Source organism: Pezoporus occidentalis, unplaced genomic scaffold, assembly GCF_034315485.1.
Source record: "Pezoporus occidentalis ecotype Australia unplaced genomic scaffold, CSIRO_AGI_Poc_V1 ctg328, whole genome shotgun sequence".
NCBI lineage: Eukaryota > Metazoa > Chordata > Aves > Psittaciformes > Psittacidae > Pezoporus > Pezoporus occidentalis.
In genome coordinates, this window is record NW_026915246.1 from 116,785 (window position 1) to 134,791 (window position 18,007).

Consider the following 18,007-nt stretch of genomic DNA (forward strand, 5'->3'; position numbering starts at 1 on the left):
TTGCCCTTGAAGTTGACACCTACTCACTGAGGTGCAGCACACCCTGCCTGTGCCAAGTAATGACTGTTATTTGCATACACCTTGAGAACACAGAGGAGATGAAAAGCACTCGGGGCCTGCAGAAGCCCAGCACAGAGAACTGTGGCACAAGGAGCATTTGCAGCACGGGAGGTGCAGAACCTCCTCCTACTCCTGCACCAACTGATTCCACCTGAGCCCCTTTGTGGTCCACGGAGCAGCTGGTACCATTTAAGTAATCAAACTCTGTTGGCAGCAACAATCATTCCAGAAAATGCTTTTTTAGAAGAGCAAAATGCAGTAAATAAATCTTCAGGTGTGTAGGTTAAGGTGTAATCTCTGTGTAACCAACATGCTTCATTAAAGGGAGCTCAGCTAACAGGACTCTGCTCCCAGTAGTTTGTGCACAATCAGATCCAGGATGGAATCAAGGGAATAAAACAGGAACAAGCAACTCCATTTGCTCTTTTAAATCTCAATTGCCACTGGCTCATTTCTGTGTGTGCATACAAGGCAGTGCCTCAATAACAACTTCCAAGCATTATTTCCCCCCCAGCTTCTCCCATTCACTGGTTTTAAAGATCCTTCCTGATGTAGCCAGTGTTCAAACACAAGTCAAGGCCAGCTCAGGGGTTTCTTGCTTTGGTTTTCCAAGCCCTTTTCCAGTGTTTGTATGTTGGATATGCCACTAATTAATTCCATGGTTTTACTCCCCACCCTGGGCTCAAGGAGGGCAGCTGGTAGAAGCCCTAAATCAAACACAGGCAATCTTTAAGAGACAAGAACCAGAGCACTGTGAGTTTAAAAAAAACAAACTTGCTGGATTTTATTTAAACCATTAAAAAAAAAAAAGACCAAAAGGATTTACAAACCATTACCACCCCTAGACCCACTATTCCCTAAAAACATTCCAGGTTATTGACTGCAATGCATCATGTGTTCTCTTAGTTGTACAGGAAGCAGCTTCTCTCTGTTGTTGCAATTCAGTGGGTTATTTTCAGAAGGGCTTCAGGTTAATATGGGACAAAATGGGGTGATTTTGGTCTCTAAGTAGGAAATAAAGGAGTTTATTGGTACAGAAAAGCAAAGGCTGTTCTGATTAGAAACCACCCCCCCCACACCATATATCATTTACTGCAAAAGGACAGTTAAAACTTATTCCTTTGGAAGTGGATCTCCTGAAATGTTGCATGTGGAATGTGAGCAAGTTTCTGTCACTATAGAACAGCTTCTCTTGCACCAAAACCCCACAAGACCAAGCCCATCAGCCTTACTTAGGAGCACCCATGAGTAGCAAAAGCTTTCTCTAAAACCAAAGAGCTGGGTCCTGGCTGGCCAGAACCAAAGTAGGGGGGCTGCTGGGGGGTTGGTTTTGTGAGATCAAGGACATGCTCTGGGTCATGGTGCAGTAAGCTGATGTGTCAGGACAGAGCCAAGCTCCTCAGGAGGCCCCCAGAGAGAGAGAGAGGCCCATCAGCATCACATTTCAGCCACAAACAGCCAAGAGGGGCCTTTGCGAAAGGCCTCCTCACTGTTATCATGTAAGCAGAACAGTAGAAGGGCTGATTTCTAATGTAAAAACCAAAACCAGACCTGTTCTTCTAGGGGAGACATCCCAAGCAATAGGAAGGACCTATCTGTATTTTAACAGGTTTTCTGTCTGCTTTAAGCCACCCTGTGCTTCTAAAGGCCCCTCGACGTCAGTTTGCTGATAATGTGACACATTACTGAAGCCCAGTATCCTTTGGGAACAAGGGATACAGGCAGGGAATATATAAAAGCTGCATAGCACATGTTGAAACTAAACCAGTACTTCCTTAAAGAGACACATGAAATGAGTCAATATTTATTCTTTCTTCTCAGTGTCCTCGGCGCTGGGGTCTGCAGGAGGCTCCTCCACTGTCGCACTGTTGCTCTCAGAACCAGTGTTGCTGTCACTGGTTCCCTCCTCTGCGGTACTGTCGCCCCCTTCTTGGCCACTCTCCTTGTCATCGGGGGTGGATGTTCCTTCTTCTCCGTTCTGCTGGGTTTCTGTGCTCTCTTCTGGGTGAGGCTCTTCTGTAACAAGAAGTCAGCCATAAGAAAGCCTTGTTACACCAGAAGCACAATTCCAGCTCCCTGGTGCCTTTTCCCTTGTGCTTACTCTGGTATGGCAAACAGCTCGCTGCTTTACTGACAACCAACAAGCTCCAGTCCAGTAACATTTTCTAATGTCACTGTACAGAACACAAAAAAACTGCACACCAGCTGGTGCGAGCAGCAGGGGATAAGTGCTGTCATGTCCTCCTAATGCTGATACCAGCACAAGGAAACTCTCAGCTGCTTCTGGCTAACCTGTATTTAAGGGATGAGAGGGGCTTAGAAAGCATTTTTTCCCCTTGTGTACATAACTCAAAGCATTAAACAGGGCGTTGTGGTATTTTATTCTCTCCTGTTTAAAAAGGAGCAATTTAAGAACAAAGCAGACGTGTCAGGTCACAAAGATCAAGTTCTCTATTCTGACTGTTACTGTGCTGAAGCCTTTCTTCCTACTCACAGCAAAACCAGAGGGAGCACGCTCCTGGCCACGATGGGCTTCTTGGGCCTTTACCTGTCTCCATTGGAGCACTCTCCTCTTCTTTCTTCTCCTCTGCCTTGTTAGCTGCCTGTTCTTCCTCAGCTGTGACGTTGTTTTGGCTGCGTTCCGCTTGCTCAGCTGCTTCCTTTTCCCTTTCCTCCTGCCTCTTGCGAGCCTGTTCCTCCGCCTGAGCAATTTCAGCAGCAATTTTTTCCATATCCACTTCCACCTTCAAACTGCATAACTGGCAATTAAAGAGAGACAAACCAGGAAAGCTTTTACTACCTCAGTTAAAACATCAGTAAAACCCAATGATGAGGGCAGCATTTCTAAATCAAGATTCTTTTGCTTTGTCAAACTTTATAATCAGTAACTAGAGAGGGAGACACATCAGTAACTGGGCAGAGGCACAAGCATGTTATCAAAAAAGGGGGGAATAAACCAGCTAAACCTTGTTCTTTGAATGCAGACAAGGACAGAGAGAGCAGTGGCTTTAGGCCACCTTCCTTGAGCCGGAGCTACTCTGCCATGAGCTCAAACTATGATGCCTGAGGGGACTTCCAAGCTGTACTGGCTGAATGTCACCACTAAAGGTCAGTGATGGAGCATGAAACAGCACAAACCCTGTGCACTTTCCAGCATGCACACACAAGGACGCTGCAGTCCTCAGCTGTGTAATTACACATCACTGAAATACAGAACTGTGGGGAGAGCACTTGTACAAATGGGTAACTAGCAGATTCCTCAAAGTGGAGAAAAACAAGAGCTGTACCCTTTTGAGCTCGTTGTTAAAGGATTCTGTGCTTTCCAGAAACTTCCTCTTCTTTTCCTGGTGACGCTCTTCAATTTGTAGAAGCTCAGCTTCCAGTTTACGCTGGAAATGAGATAAATGGTGAGAACTTTACTATGCTGTCATCCGGACAGCAGGACACAGTTTACAGCTACCTATAGAAATACATACACCAGTATTAAAAAATATACCTATGTAATATAGAAATGACTTTATGCTGTTGAAAAGTATGAATAAACAGGTCTTTGTGGTCACTCAGGATTGGCGAGGTGTACTGTAAGTGGAAAACACTATGTGTGTACCTGAGGTGAATCTTCCAGCACAAAACCTACATGTTTTCTTTCATATTATACACCCCACAGGTATGTACAAATGGAACACATAAATTACATTCTCTAATGCAGAAAGACCACAATTCAAAGGAAAGAAGGGATACCACCCCCCTCCAGATCTGCTTTTGTTCATTAAATTCTGGTGTCTCAGTTTTTTTCACCTACATGTACACTGACTATACTGACAGAGGGGTCTTCTGGTAATGTACATGTTTGGAAAAGAGGCATATGCCCAGTCAAAGTAAAGTGAAACACCTCACTAGATTTCTTTGTATGTATTTAACAATGTTACAATAGGGACCATTTACTGGAATAAAGAATCGTTACAAACAAGATTATGAGTCGTAAGCTACCCCAAAGTCACAACTCCACCAGTGCCCATTAAACAGGAGAATCCAATACGTACACAAGGGTTATGTGTAACAGTGAAGAGGTGCGGAGTTGATACTTAAGATATCCTAAAAAACACACTAGAGCTTAACATGATTCTTAATAACAAAACAGCCCGGGAGGTGACGCCTCATGTCTTGCACCTCCCAAGACAGATGAGCTATTCGAGCGTAGAGAACACTGACACCCAACAAGAAGAGTCACGCAGATGATCAAACTATCAGAGACTTGGAGTACAGCCCAACACCATTATCTTCACCAACACTTCATATCATTTGTCCTTACCTGATGAACCATTAAAGACTGAACCTGGCGTTTCAGAACTTGCATTCTAGCTGTGGTGACCACAGAGCGGACATCAGGCACCACGCTTTCACTCAGGATCTCACTGATGAGACGATGGTTCCTCTGGAAACGAGCTGTGGCCGTGTGCTTCATAGAAAACCCATCGTCATAGTCTGAAAAAAAGAGTGTTAAGTGCAACTGCTTTAATGCCACAAAACCAGGACCAAGTCTAGTTTTGGTACCACTTCTTAAAATCAAGATACAAACCTTAACACCAGTTGCTGTCGTGTCACAAAGTTCAAATAACACATACAGAACATCAGGTCATCAGAAAAATCACCTTATGAGGACAAACTATTTACCTGGCACAGCTCTAATAGCTGGGATTTGACATGCATTTCCTACAAGCCTGAAATTAGTTAGTTACTGTGCTGCTTTCTGCCTTTCCAGAGCAAGAGGGACTATCAGTACACCAAACAAACCCAAACCTACACATTCCTGATCAACTGTGTTATTAGAACAGTATCAACTACAAAATACCAACAGGAGAGTGACTCCTCAATCAGCTTTGTAGCACAGATCAGCCTGCCTGGTTTTGAAGCACTTGAGGAATGAAAGCCTCAAGCAGTGATACGTTTACTCATCACTGAAAAGTCACAGTAAAGTGTTAAGAGCAATGATTTATTTTTTTAGTAAATGCAGTTCACTGAAGAACAGTTACAGAAAAAAACCCAAAACACTTCAAGAGAGAAAATACATGAGCACATGGGTCAAGGTGCTGGTCTCCTTATAAGCTTCTCGTGCAGAAAAGGAATTAAAGGCAGCACAACAGGAACTGAACTGTCTTGTTTGACATTTCTCCACAGGATTAATCACAAAGAACTATGAATATTTCAGGTCAAGGATTTAGTTTTCTTCTCTCTGATCCAATTAAAAGAGCTTCTGATTTTCTGGCAAGATGTGGCAATTTTAATCAAGTCACAGAATTTAACATGAACTATAGCATTATGCAATATTAAAAGTCAAACTGATTAGAATTTAAAGCATAGTAATTAAATAGCATTGAATACTGGTAAAGAAATAGAAGAAACTTATGTGAGCATAACTCAAATTTAGCTGAGTATTAAAGTCAGTTAAGCACCAAGTATGAATAATCTTCCAGAAGGATGTCACGTAGAAGGGTCCAGAAGTCAAATTTATTTCACATCAAGTTCTCATAATCGAGATCATTCTCCATCTATTCAGAGAGATCTTAAGAAGAGTCCTAAGCTATCATGCAGGAAGATGTAACAAAAGAAGGTAACCACTTTAATGAAAGTTTCTGTCTCCTTTATTTCAAAGTGTTATGTTCAATTTTTCATTGAGGTACCCAATTAAATGAAGCAAAGAAGAGGAAAAACAGTGGGAAGGCAATAGATCTGCAAGAGACAAAAAAGTATTGAGCAAACTGGTCTCCTTAAAGGTGTGCCTTTGTCCTCTTACTAAGATTCCTTTCATGCTGAGAGTTCTTAATCCTAGTGATGGGCAGGATGGGACAGAAGCAACATTTCTGTCACAGAAATAACTTGCTGTTTGGTCCCAGATGGGAAGAGATGCAACTTGGGGCCTCATGCAGCTGGATCCAGCTGAACTCCTGAAGTCCCCAGTGCCAGCTACGGGAACACTAAACGTATTCACATGAATTCTGCAGTTACCTCCCACTGGGTAAAATGCTGCTTGTTGTGTGCTTTCTTACCAAGGTGTGCATTTACAAAGGGGAAGGAAAAAATGGGTGTAACTGATTACATGCTTCCCCCTCAGGTTTCAACAAGCATTGAGCTGTGAACTGCAGAGCAGCCCTTGGGTGGCTAGGGCTGAGTGTTCCCACCGGGTGGGGCCTTTCCTCGCACTCAAGTAAACTTTGAGAACCTTCTTACCAACTTGCCAGCAGCAAAGGTAACTGATGTCCTCAATCTCAACTGACAGTTGCTGAGCAGATTAAAGGTTCAGGTGCTCTTAATCATACCAGAGCTCTGCCTATCCGAATTATGTGCTTCTGGTAATAAAGCACACAATTTCATTTGAGCTGGATTAAACACCAGGCATCTAAGCCTTTTACAATGCATATACTAAAGCCATTACAGGGCTTTAAGCAGACTTACTTGTTTTGAACTGTAAGCATAACTTCATCATAATTAAAGGTTGAAATAACTTTTGACACCTTGGAATCAAGAAAAAGTCAGTTGTTAGCTGTATGAAATAAAACTTGACAATGAAAATCACTATTGAAGGTACTAAAATAGAAGGAAGTCGCGTTAAGCACTGTAAGCTGTACACTGGTAGTTTTCTGTATCTCCATCTGTTTCTCTCTACTGCTGGTCCTGTAATGGCACTGTCTCAGTGGATGTGCACACAAACCCCTTTGCGCTTACCATCGGGATCCTCTGCGGGCTGGATGCTCATGTAGGGCTCCCCTTTCTCCATGCGTGACTGCCTCTGGCGGCTCTCCTCTTCCAGCGCAGCCTCTGCACGACTCTTGGCATTGATGTAGGCCAGGTATGCAGGAGAGTTGTGGTAGGCCTTCATGGACTCATTGTACTCTATCTGAAACGTGACCAATAGCGTTTGATTGCACGAGGGGATGATTTCAGCCTGGACATAACTGCAGCCTGTACAACCCGTGTTGTAGTTGTACAGATAAAGCTATTCTGAATCATCCAGTGATACACAAATGACTGTATTCTCTTTTTAACAACTGGAAGTTCTTCCGTAGTCATTCATGTTTTAGAAACACTAGCTGTGCTTCTAGGTACGCTTCAGCTTTAATACCTGAGAAGTCTTAAACAACAGCTTTGTTTTTTGAGAGTTAAAAAGCAACTGCCTCAGAACAAGGCATTTATGATCAGATGAACTCTGATAGGATAAAAATAATTAGTGGACTTAACATACTCTCAATAAATCTCTGGAGTTCTAACTAGATCTTTTGACTCTGATTTCTTCTCTTTCTTTATTGCAGTATGTCATGAACCAGTTTTCAAAATAACTTAAGATTTTTCCATTCTTTGATCCATCCCTGCCCTGGGATGATACAGAATGCTGCAGCCAGACTACAGTCTCCACCTGGTAGCAGGTCTGCACCACTATTTTCGCCTTCTTTGAAGTATTTTTGCCCTTTGATTTGCTTTCTTTAATCTCACTTTTTAAATGTGCCAAGTCTAGATTTTGTACAATGATCTGAGATACTTCCAATGAAAAAATATAATCTACATAATGTTAATTTGTTAAAGGTACCTAAGCATCTTGTTTTCTTCATGGTTAGGACTGGAATACTTCTACCTAGGCACTGGAAAAATATGACCAGTATGGCCCCTGCCCCAAGGAGCTTACAATCTAAACATCATGACCAAGTTAAAAAATAGAATCCCTTGATTATTTGTTTGCTTCAACTGAGAGCATCCAGCTTTGAAGCGCTTCTCTATTGACCTGCAATAAAAACAGCTTAGATTTGACCAGGTTACACACAGCCTCAGATGCCTACCAGGTTTAAGGACAACACAGCAGTTGGACAATTCCCTTTGTTACCTCAGGATCACAATGCCAGTCTTGTCAAGGTCCTCAACATTTACCAACCTAGACACACAGGTAGCTGTCGTCTGTCGTCATCAGGATCAACAGAACCAAAACAAAATCACAAGAAAAACCCTAAAAGTGGTAACATTTTAAGAAAACAAAACACTGTGTCATAGCGTGGAGTGACACCAGATTACACCATGAAAACCAAACCCTACGTGACTGGAAGTCTTTCATGAACACGTTCATGACAATAGCAGTAGCTGCAGAGCACCAGTTTTGAAAGAGGATTTTGGTGTTGAGACAATCTTTTCAATACTGATGTTGTACAAGCAAATCCATTCATTAAACAGTTAAAATCGACTCTCAATTATCAATACTTCATTTTGAATTAGGTCTAAAAGCTGACCAGTCACAGTTGATGTATAGTTATTTAAAAAAAATCTAAAAGATGTGTCAGGATATAACTTCCATTTAAGTTACATACAGGGGTCTCCTGAATGCCTCATACACCACTGCATGGGGAAGATGAATTTTTCTTCTCAGACCAGTTCCTAGAAGAATCAGCTGTAATAAACATCCCAGATTTCTTCCATTTACCTTTTCAGCTTCATATTCATTCAAATACTCTTGCTTCTCTTCATCAGTGAGATCTCGCCACATTCCTCCAATAATCTTGCCAATTTCCCATAACTTCAAATCAGGATTGGACGCCTTCACTTGGTCCCAGACCTTAACAGAAACAGCTGGAGCTTTACTAATGATATCTAAATACTTCCAAATTACACATTTTATATTGTCATCTCAGTGTTCTTTCTGGAATCACCATGAAAAACAGGATTAAGTTAGGAATGAGTCTGGCTAAACTATCTCGATTATTTTCTGGGGCAGGAGGTCAGTAGGAAGCCATCTACTGAAACAGGCAATTGCTGAAATGGCTTTGGTTTCATGAGAATATTGCCTTTAACCCTCTTAATTCTCTTCTTAAATGCACATCGCTGCATCTCGGGGAAAAAAAAAGGCTACTGAGTAAACACATCCAGCAGTGGGTTATGATAAAGAGCACTGAGCTTTTCACATCAGAATGTAACATTGCAAAATATTTTGCAGTCTTGCTGATCAATTTGAGTTCCAACAAGTTCTGACTCCACCAAGAAAGTTTCTAACTTTATAGGGAAAAAGAAAAACCAAAAAAAGGAGAGCTGCCAGTGTTATTTCTTGCTGTGCCACTTGACCTCTTTTTTTTGTTGATGGTTTTTTGCCTAAGACAGACATGCTGGTAAAGGTATTTTACCAGAAGTGGAAGGAATTCCTTCTGGCTCACCCGCTTCAGCCAGGCTGACATGCCCTCCCCATGCCCCATCAGATTTCAGACTCCACAAGAGTCTCTCTCCTACTTTCTGTCAAACAGTTCACAGAATAGCGAAGTAAACGGTGCCACAGGCTAGGTTGGTGAAGGAGAACATGCAAAGTCCACTCATTGCTACTCTTCAGTCCAGCTACAGCACTGTACCAAGCCCAGTATACCGCAAGGAATACTTCCTTTATATAAAAAAGTTCTGTCAGTAAGTCACAGGAACTTCTGCATGTGGCAGGGCGGATCCTTGTCAGCAGACAGTGGTAGTACTTAGCATTTTAGAGAAAACTTTTCCCCCCAGAAACTGGCAACTGCGTGAACAGACTACTGCTGCCTTCATTGCGAAGGGCAATGCATCTGTACTTTACAATTCCCTTAAAAGAATGTGCAGGCTGTTAGAAGTCAAAGTTTAGAAGCTGAAACTAAGATAATAGCAATTAATTGTTAGCACACACAAACACTAACTTTCATTATAACTTGGTTGACACTGTATACCCACCTTCCGGCTGTACCTCATGTAGGGCATCAGGGGCTTGTCTGGGGGTTTGGGGGGCTTTGGAATGGTAATACCAGAGGAAGCCTATAAAAGAACCGAACAAATCCATTCGTTAACATGATCACTGGGCAGAGTCTACACATATGTTTTGGAAAACACTCACTCTTGTGCAATTAACCCAAACCAACCACGCACACCCCCACTAAGAGAAGCAAACAACATCACCAAAAAGTCACCCAAGCTGGGAACAGCTACTAACTAGAGCTGGTCCTCAAAGTCGTGTTTTCCCAATGTAAGTCTGTCCTTTTAGCTGTAAGTTCAGAGAGCAGTAACTAGATAAACCTTCAAAAGGGCTCCATATTCTTAAACTGAAATAGGCAGCTTAGAAATTTAAATGGAAATACCAATCCCAGCAGGTCGTTTTTCTCACTTCTGATGAGCAATCTGTTCTACCTGTTTTGACAAATTTAATGGGGCTACTGTACAGGTGGAAAAAATAAGGAGTTTAAGATCAGAAAGTTAGAGACGTATTTTCATTTTCAAATCATTTTAGCAATCTATTTGTCTGCAAAATTTGTCAGTGGTATTTTGGAGCCAACTAATCTAAACTAAATCCCATCCAACTGAGCCATCAAGGTGTGCATTATCTCTATCTGAACTGTACTTAATGGTCCAAGTTAGCCTTTAATATCCTTCTGTGCCATTATCTCCCTCTAGCTTTGCACGCTGGCAAGCACATTGCTCACACTAAACAAAAAGACAACGACCACTAACTTTTGTGGATGGGAAGTTGCTGCAGCCTCTCTTGGCCCCTCAACCTACACAACACCTGACAGGGTTTTCTCCTACAACAGTGCAGCAGCATGACAGTCCCTGTCAGCTGCAGGCTCTGGAAACCTCCACTCCTCGAGCACTTCCACATGCCAGGACTTGTATTACATGAAGTGGGAGCATTCTCATAAAAATATAAAGTAGTTCCAAGACTTTTCAGGACTACAGCCATAGAGAAGCAAACGTATCTGGCCAAGAAAGCCCATGTTCAGTGTTCAGCTTTCCAATTTTTCCTCTTGGTATGTTTTGTTTTGCTGAATTTATGGAGCTCTATGAAACGATGCGTACAGGATTGTGTATAAATAATGTGCATGAGGTATGTGCATTACCAAATGTATACACAGATACACATACAGATGGGTTGGAAAACATCAACGGAAACTGTTTAATGCTTTTAAATTAACAGGGATTAAAAGACACCATACATATACTGATATATGCATGGCAGAGAAGGCTGTATATGCTCATGACATACAGAAACAATGGAAGTTCTCAGACAAAACCTGATTTATTCCTGTATAAGGAAAAAAGTCTCTGTTCAGACAGTGCGTGAGTCAAGTTCCAGCTTGTATGGGGAAGGTCTTTTCTGTAAACGTTTTAAGAAACCAGATGAACTTCATAAATGAAGTCTGAAAGGTGGTTTATATAAGAGGCATAAAAGGTGTACGCTTCATTAAACACACCATCTATTTGTTCCTTGAGAAATCTTTTTATCACGTTCCAAAGTAATCAGATCTTTTGAGGTAGAAAGTTTTACATGAAAACCTTGAAGTTATGAGAATTACAGGAACTTTACAAAAATCAGGAATTTACTCTGTTTCTGTTGTGTTAGTTAAGAAAATGTTACACTTCCAGTGTCTATTTCTGTTTCCTAACTGCATCCAACGCTCAGGACTTGACCTGCATTTGAAAGCCGTCACCTCTCTCATCACTCAACTCCATCTCACTTGGTTTACTCTGTGAAAAATGAATGCAACATCCATTTTCCACACCCTGACGGAGTACATGAGATCTGAAAGGATTCTATTATCATCACACTTTTGTTGAAAGAACTAATTTCTGAACCTGGGACTTCGTAGTTATTACCAGACTAGGAGTGGAAAGAACAACAAAGGCTTGCATCTCTTGCATGGCTCAACAGTATGATGCAACTATTACCAATGATCTCCAGTTTGCAAAATGCTCCTGTCTTTGACTAAACCTCAATAAAATGAGCAGTTCCCTCCCTCCAAGAATTCATACCCAGGCTACAGAACTCTTCCCTGAACATGCAGTGGTCACTGAAGACCACAAAGTCTATCTTTTTGGAGTCCTGCATCATACATGATTACCACATTGTTTTCTCTGCTGAGAAGAAGTCCATTTTCCTGCAAAAGGTTTCAGAGTGAGAGGGAAGGGGGTTAAGGAGGTGGAATAAGAGTCAGAAGTAATGTTTCTGGTTTTATAAAGAAGTGGCAGCAGCCAAGCCTCAGAAGGACCTAACCCTAGAGCCGCTCCTGGTCAATTCCTGTTGTTTGCTGGATGATGTAATAGTTGATTCTCCTACCGTGACCCGGCTGTTGGTGCCCGGGTTCCCTCCCAGCCTGTAGTTGTTGTAGGCCAGATGGCTGTATGGATTGTATCCCACAAACCCTGGTGTGCTGGGCATTTGCTGATGGAAACAAATGAGACAAAAACACGAATGAGAAATGAGCTCAAACGAGGAAAACACAGAAATGAAAATGAACTGCAATATGGCATGCAAAAGCAACCAGAATTTAAACAAGCAAATGAGGTGTAGCAGTTGGTATCTTCTCAACACAAAACTTACTCCAGTAAAAACCTATTAAGGAAACAAGATTTTTAAGCAAAAGTGTCACTACAAGTTTCTAAAGTTGGTGATTTTATTTTTGTTAAGTGTAACTCTTTCAAACAAGTATTCTATAAACCCAGCTCATGGCTAGTAAGATTGTCCAACATAAGCCACCAAGTAATGCAGAAAGACTCCTGGATCCAAAGGGTTAATCTCACACAGCAACACAGCACACAGTAATCACATAGAAACCCCCACAATCCACATTTAAGGTGCCAGTGACAATTCCTGTCTGCTTTTCTTCCCATCATTCTGCCTTTCCAACAAACATTACACTGTCAATAAACAGGGGGTGGAATAAATCTCTCACTGTGCACCACTGCCAGTATCTGAACTTTCCTGGTGGTTCACAGATGCAGTTTGGGGATCTGGGATATGCAAGCTGGGAAAGATGACAATTCAGAGATACCCCCTTCTGTTCTGGGGTAGGCTGCAGGCTGACAGAGGCGAGGAACCACTGCAATAAGATCTACAGGTCAGAGGCTACAAATAAGTCTTAACAGATGACTGAATCCAAGACAATTTAAGAATACATTTTTGTTCATTCCTGAAAGTAGATCCATTCATTCTCACCTCAGTAACACAGAGGAAAATTTGAATTTCTTTACAATTCCTTCTTACCCATCGTCACCATACAGTCACGTATCAGAAGGTTCGCTGTATTTCCTCCTCACATAAATCTCTCTCCTGCCTTTTTCCATTATCCCATTTCCCTATCAAATTTTGTTGGTTAAAAAAACCCAGTAGATCTACTGTTTAATAGCAATTATGAAGTCCTGTGGCAATCACAATATCCTGTAGCATTTCATACACAACTTTTCCCACTCTTTAGTAGCACTTTAGCCCTTATAAGCAGCACATAATGCAGTTGTGTTTTGAAGTGATTTGCTGACTGAACCCATTCTAGGACACAGCCACAAACCTTGCACAGGTCAGCTCAGGACTCCAAGAACCAGGGTATGACAAATAAACACAGAACAAAGAGAACCTATAGGCTAAACGACATTAACTTGTGAAGTTTTCAAGTGCATGTAGACACACTGTAGTTAATTTCTAAACAGAGTAAGATTATCCTTTGACAGCTTTTTGTATCTATATATTTATTGCCAACTTCTTAATCTCAGCCACAGCAGCTGACATTTACTCAATCCATGTGCTGTGATCACAACATACACAGTCACTATTTAATAAGACACCATTTTACTACAGATTTTGTATTACCATAACAGGTTTTGAACTACACTTCTTCAATAAAACCAGATGACAACTGTAATCTCCATCTGCTTAATTCTTTATTTCTGTAAGACAGGATTTAGATGTTACAAGGGAACTACCTTGCATTACATGGAGAATTTTTACTTCAGCTATAATACTGCAGTTAACTACTGGTGCTTTGTTGACTGTAGTAGTAACTGGAACTGGCCATGGACAGAAGTAGCAGGGTTATTTGTCTACTCTGAGGGCTTGCATTAGCAGAGCACAGACTATCACCTGAAGGCCTGCACAAAGTAAGTAATACAGAAGACATTTGCAAGATAGGTCATGCATGTCACTAGTTGAAAATTTGTTTCATATACTCTTCTAAAGTGACTAGAGAATGTACCACGTTGATAGAAACCATTTAACAGCTGTATCCATGCTACATCCCAAAGAATCACACACGGATGTGCACAGCTCTCGATGCAGGAATCCAGTTGTAAGAGCAGATGCCATCATGTTCCTTCTGACTCTGGCACAGATCTATTCCATTGTGTGCAAAATGAAAACTCTGAACAGACTACACAAATAAAGTTTTATTTATGGAAGTTTATAAAGAACATAACTTATATTTATACATTCTGTACTTTTCAAGCCTTTCTGAATGTGAAGTATGGCATGATAAATTTGAAGGATCACACACATTTCATCTAAATGCCATCCTGCAGTTTTCATTCCAGATGCAGAAATCAGGGACACTCTATTGGATAACAGCTTCCCAATTTTCTTTAGTAAAAAAAGAAAATAAATCACTATAGCATCCTTACTCATTCTTCTGTACAAAAGATTTGTATTTTCTCATGCGAATACATAATGTGAGTGCTACAGAAGAGGTGCATTTGCTTTCAAAGTCTTTCTTTACCACTGTGTACTGGTATACCAGTACCTTTTTAAACATGGACAAACATGGGCACAGTTCTGAAAATCAGATGAAAAATGCTCTGTTTGCCCATAATCTGGGCACAGGTTGAGTGGGAAGTTCTAGAATTAAATATATCAGTTTGTTAACTATTGCAGTGAACTGGTGCAACCCACTGGGAATAATTTAAGACCAACTGACTGCTTACAGAAAATTCAGTATCTGCAGGATGTAGCCTTAAAGGCAAAGCAAAATTATTCAGCTTCTCTTTGCCAAACTGCTGAAGAAATGAGATTAATATAATTAATGCATATCATATTAATAATGAACTATGACTAGCTTGTCTTTCCAATACAGGAAGGTGATGCAACTCCATAATTATTGCTCTGGTAAGTTATTAAAGACTAGATTACCATGTCTGTGTTAATGAGAAAAATCACTATACTTACGGTTGCAGGAGCAGGGGTAGGAGGTGGGGCATAAGATGGCCTTTCTGTTAAGATATAAATGTAAGCACATTTTTTTTCCCTTGAAAAACTGAATGATTTTTAATAAGGTAACTGCTGTGGCAAACATTTTTAAGCAATTTACAAAACCACGACAGAAATCCCACTTTCAAAGACTTTGCATTTTGCCACTGAAGAGCATAAAGCAAAGAATACAAGAGAAAGAAAAGAGAAAAAAGTTAAGACCACAGAACTGCTCTATTGTCAGCCTTTTATTTAGGCAAAAGACTGAGAAATACAAAATCCATTTATAAGCACATAAATTAGAAAGGGGATAAGCAGAGATGCCTTGAAAGGGGATTCAGAATAAACTGTGAGATTTGGACTTCCTGTGCAAACATGCCAGCAAATCAGCCTCAGCAAGATTTAAGGCCTAGAGTTTGGTCAAGAATAACTACGCTTTATCTCATTCCTTTTAATGCAAGGAATAAGAATGTTCTCTCACAAACAGGTTCTGCTGAACCAGATGTTTAATTCATCAAGTTAAAGGAAGAAAAATCTTAAGACTTACTTGACATTTTGATAGGCAAATTTTCAGCCACCTGACATTATATTTGTACTTCTGAAAGACAAAAGAATACCATGCTATTAAGTATTACACCATTGCTTCCCCAAATCCTTGAAGCTTCATCACAGTTACCAATGATTATAAAAATTTTTTCCAAGCCTGAAATAAAGAAAAAAGTTTCTAACACTAAGGGTGTTTTACCTCTTTCGAAAACGAATATACTTTCTAAGGACAATGGCCTTAAATCATACACTGGTTTGTGTTGGGAGGGACCTTAAAGCGCATCCAGTTCCAACCCCCTGCCACAGGCAGGGACCCCTTCCACTGAGGCAGCTTGCTCCAAGCCCCTGTGTCCAACCTGGCCTTGAACACTGCCAGGGATGGGGCAGTCACAGCTGAGCCAGCGCCTCAGCACCCTCCCAGAGAAGAGCTTCTGCCTAAGAGCTCATCTCAGTCTCCCCTCTGGCGGGTTAAAGCCATTTCACAACTAATCAGCTGTGAAATAATGCTCAGGTTTATCTTGTTCATATTAAGGATATGTATTTTTTTCCCCCAACAAATAAAAGAATACCCCATTATTTTACACTATTTCAGAAAACTGGTATTAACGTATAAATGTCCAAATTAAACAGTATCTGCTTTACACGGTACAAAACCCACCGCTGCCACCGCACAGGCCGCGAGCTTACTGACCCTTCAGCAGCCCATCGGGGTCACGGGAAGAGCGCAGTAACAAAGCGGTCTGGGTTTTTTACCGGCCTTTTTCTTCAAAGAACTCCCCAGAGATCGCACCAGCAGCCGGAATCCGGTGGAGTTTCCCGGCTAACGCCACACTCCGCTTCTCGCCCGCTCAAACTCTTCGATATGGGGTCGCTCGTGAGGCTCGAGGCGCTCAAAGGGAGAACACCCAGAAGAGGGCCCTTCAGCCCCACCGCCTTTCCCCGTGCCACGCCAGGGCCGAGCCCACCTCGCTCCTGCCGCCATAGGGAAACGCCGCTGCAGCCCCCTGCACACCCCTGGGCCCCACCGGCGCGGCCCCCTCAACCCCAGCGACCGCCGACGGGGACGAGACCTGTCCCCCTCCCGCCCCAGCCAGGCCCCTCAGGCCCGCTCGCCCCGACTCACCCGCGCCGGCCTCGCTCCCTTTGTTCCTCACCAGGCCGGGGCGGCGGCGAGGAGAGCGCCTGCGTCCTGCGCTCCGCACTTTCGACACATCGCCACCGTCCTCCTGCAGCTCACCGCCGGGGTCTCTGAAGGCGAAGCCGGTTTGGCCTCCCCCGCCCGTCCCGGAGCCCCCACCGGGCAGGATCGAGCCCTTCTCCCCACGGCTCCTTGCTTGGTAGTGGCCGGAAGCGATCGTGGCGAATCTGCCGGACGCTCACGCCGCGCCCATCCCAGCCATTACTGGGAAGGCACCTCCTCCCCGGCCGGTGAGGGCAGTCACCGGACCTCCTGAGGCGTGGAGCGGGCAGCGCCGCCTCCTCCCCGCCCCGGCCTCAATCCCCTTCATCCCGTTGTGGCGAGGGAAAGGTGCGGGCGGGAGACTGCCTGCCATCACGTTCCACCCAGCCCTTTGCTGTCGTGCCCGTAGCGGGAAGCGGCCGCAGCGCAGCCTCCGGTGGCGAATCTGCGGCCGCGAACAAGCAGCCGGGGAGGGGCCGTTGGCACGTGGTGTTTGGCGCCTTTCCCCCTCCTGAGGCGCCATGTCCGGCCCTGCGGGAGGGCCCTTGGAGCAGCGCTGCGGCGTTAGACCCGCAGGGGAACCCCGCAAAGGCAGGCAGGGAGCGAGGTGAAGGGTCCAGGCAGGCCTGGGGATGGTTTGCCTGTGTCAAGTAGACGGCGCGGGGCTGAAAATGGTGGTTTGGGAACGGCAGCTCTAAGAAGCGAAGCTGAGTCGGAGCAGGATACCGAGGAGGCGGGACAGCAGCGGCAAGGTGTGAGGGGAGGAAGGCTGGTCATGCAGGATCGCGAGAGACCCGATAAATCTGGGTAGTTTGCTGGTCAATTTTAAACTAAATCGGGCCGAGCCACTGAAGCAGCTGCTGGGCCACAGGGGATGATGAGTTACAGCAGGCTGGGAGCAGTAGGGTTATCCAGACCAGCTCCTGGCAGAAGCTTGTGAAGGTCTCGCATGGAGTGGTCAAAAAGTTTGCAGATCCAAACTGCAGAACACCACGTGAGGAAGGTGAAGAGTTTCAGACCTCAGTGAAAATCATGAAAGTGACTGAATTAAGTATAAAAAAGAGTAATGTTTGCCACTGGAATGTGGTCATATGACTGATATGGCTCAAATGGGTGATCCCTACTTAACCCAAAAAGGATGGTAAAAGATGAAGAAAAACTACCTGAAATGATACCCCATTGCTGCAAGTTAGGCCCATTTCTCCTTGATGCCGGCAGTTCTTTTAGCCCAGTTTCCT

The 18,007-nt window shown here is 43.2% G+C and overlaps 1 protein-coding gene across 6 annotated transcripts; it reads right to left on the bottom strand.

The window, feature by feature from the left end:
• Window positions 1-814: 814 nt before the first annotated feature.
• SMARCE1 (SWI/SNF related, matrix associated, actin dependent regulator of chromatin, subfamily e, member 1) lies at window positions 815-16,840 on the bottom strand. 6 transcript variants are annotated; one of them, XM_062629078.1, is made up of 11 exons: window positions 16,713-16,840; window positions 15,591-15,641; window positions 15,023-15,066; window positions 12,152-12,256; window positions 9,778-9,858; window positions 8,522-8,653; window positions 6,784-6,955; window positions 4,373-4,545; window positions 3,348-3,449; window positions 2,609-2,819; window positions 815-2,076 (listed from the first exon to the last, which is right to left on the bottom strand). In XM_062629078.1, exons 2-11 carry the CDS (start codon window positions 15,595-15,597, stop codon window positions 1,865-1,867), a joined length of 1,239 nt encoding a protein of 412 aa, XP_062485062.1. In that variant the 5' UTR covers window positions 15,598-15,641; window positions 16,713-16,840; the 3' UTR covers window positions 815-1,864. The 6 variants fall into 6 exon arrangements, with proteins under 6 accessions (XP_062485062.1, XP_062485063.1, XP_062485064.1 ...); XM_062629079.1 differs by lacking the exon at window positions 16,713-16,840 and adding an exon at window positions 16,415-16,439; XM_062629080.1 differs by lacking the exon at window positions 12,152-12,256.
• Between the last annotated feature and the right edge of the window lie 1,167 nt (window positions 16,841-18,007).

Excerpts from the sequence above, each read along its gene's own strand:
- SMARCE1 (XM_062629078.1), bottom strand. Across the intron at positions 6,956-8,521 it reads ATGAATATGAAGCTGAAAAG|ATAGAGTACAATGAGTCCAT; the intron begins GTAAATGGAAGA and ends GTCACGTTTCAG. Across the intron at positions 2,077-2,608 it reads GAGTGCTCCAATGGAGACAG|AAGAGCCTCACCCAGAAGAG; the intron begins GTAAAGGCCCAA and ends TTCTTGTTACAG.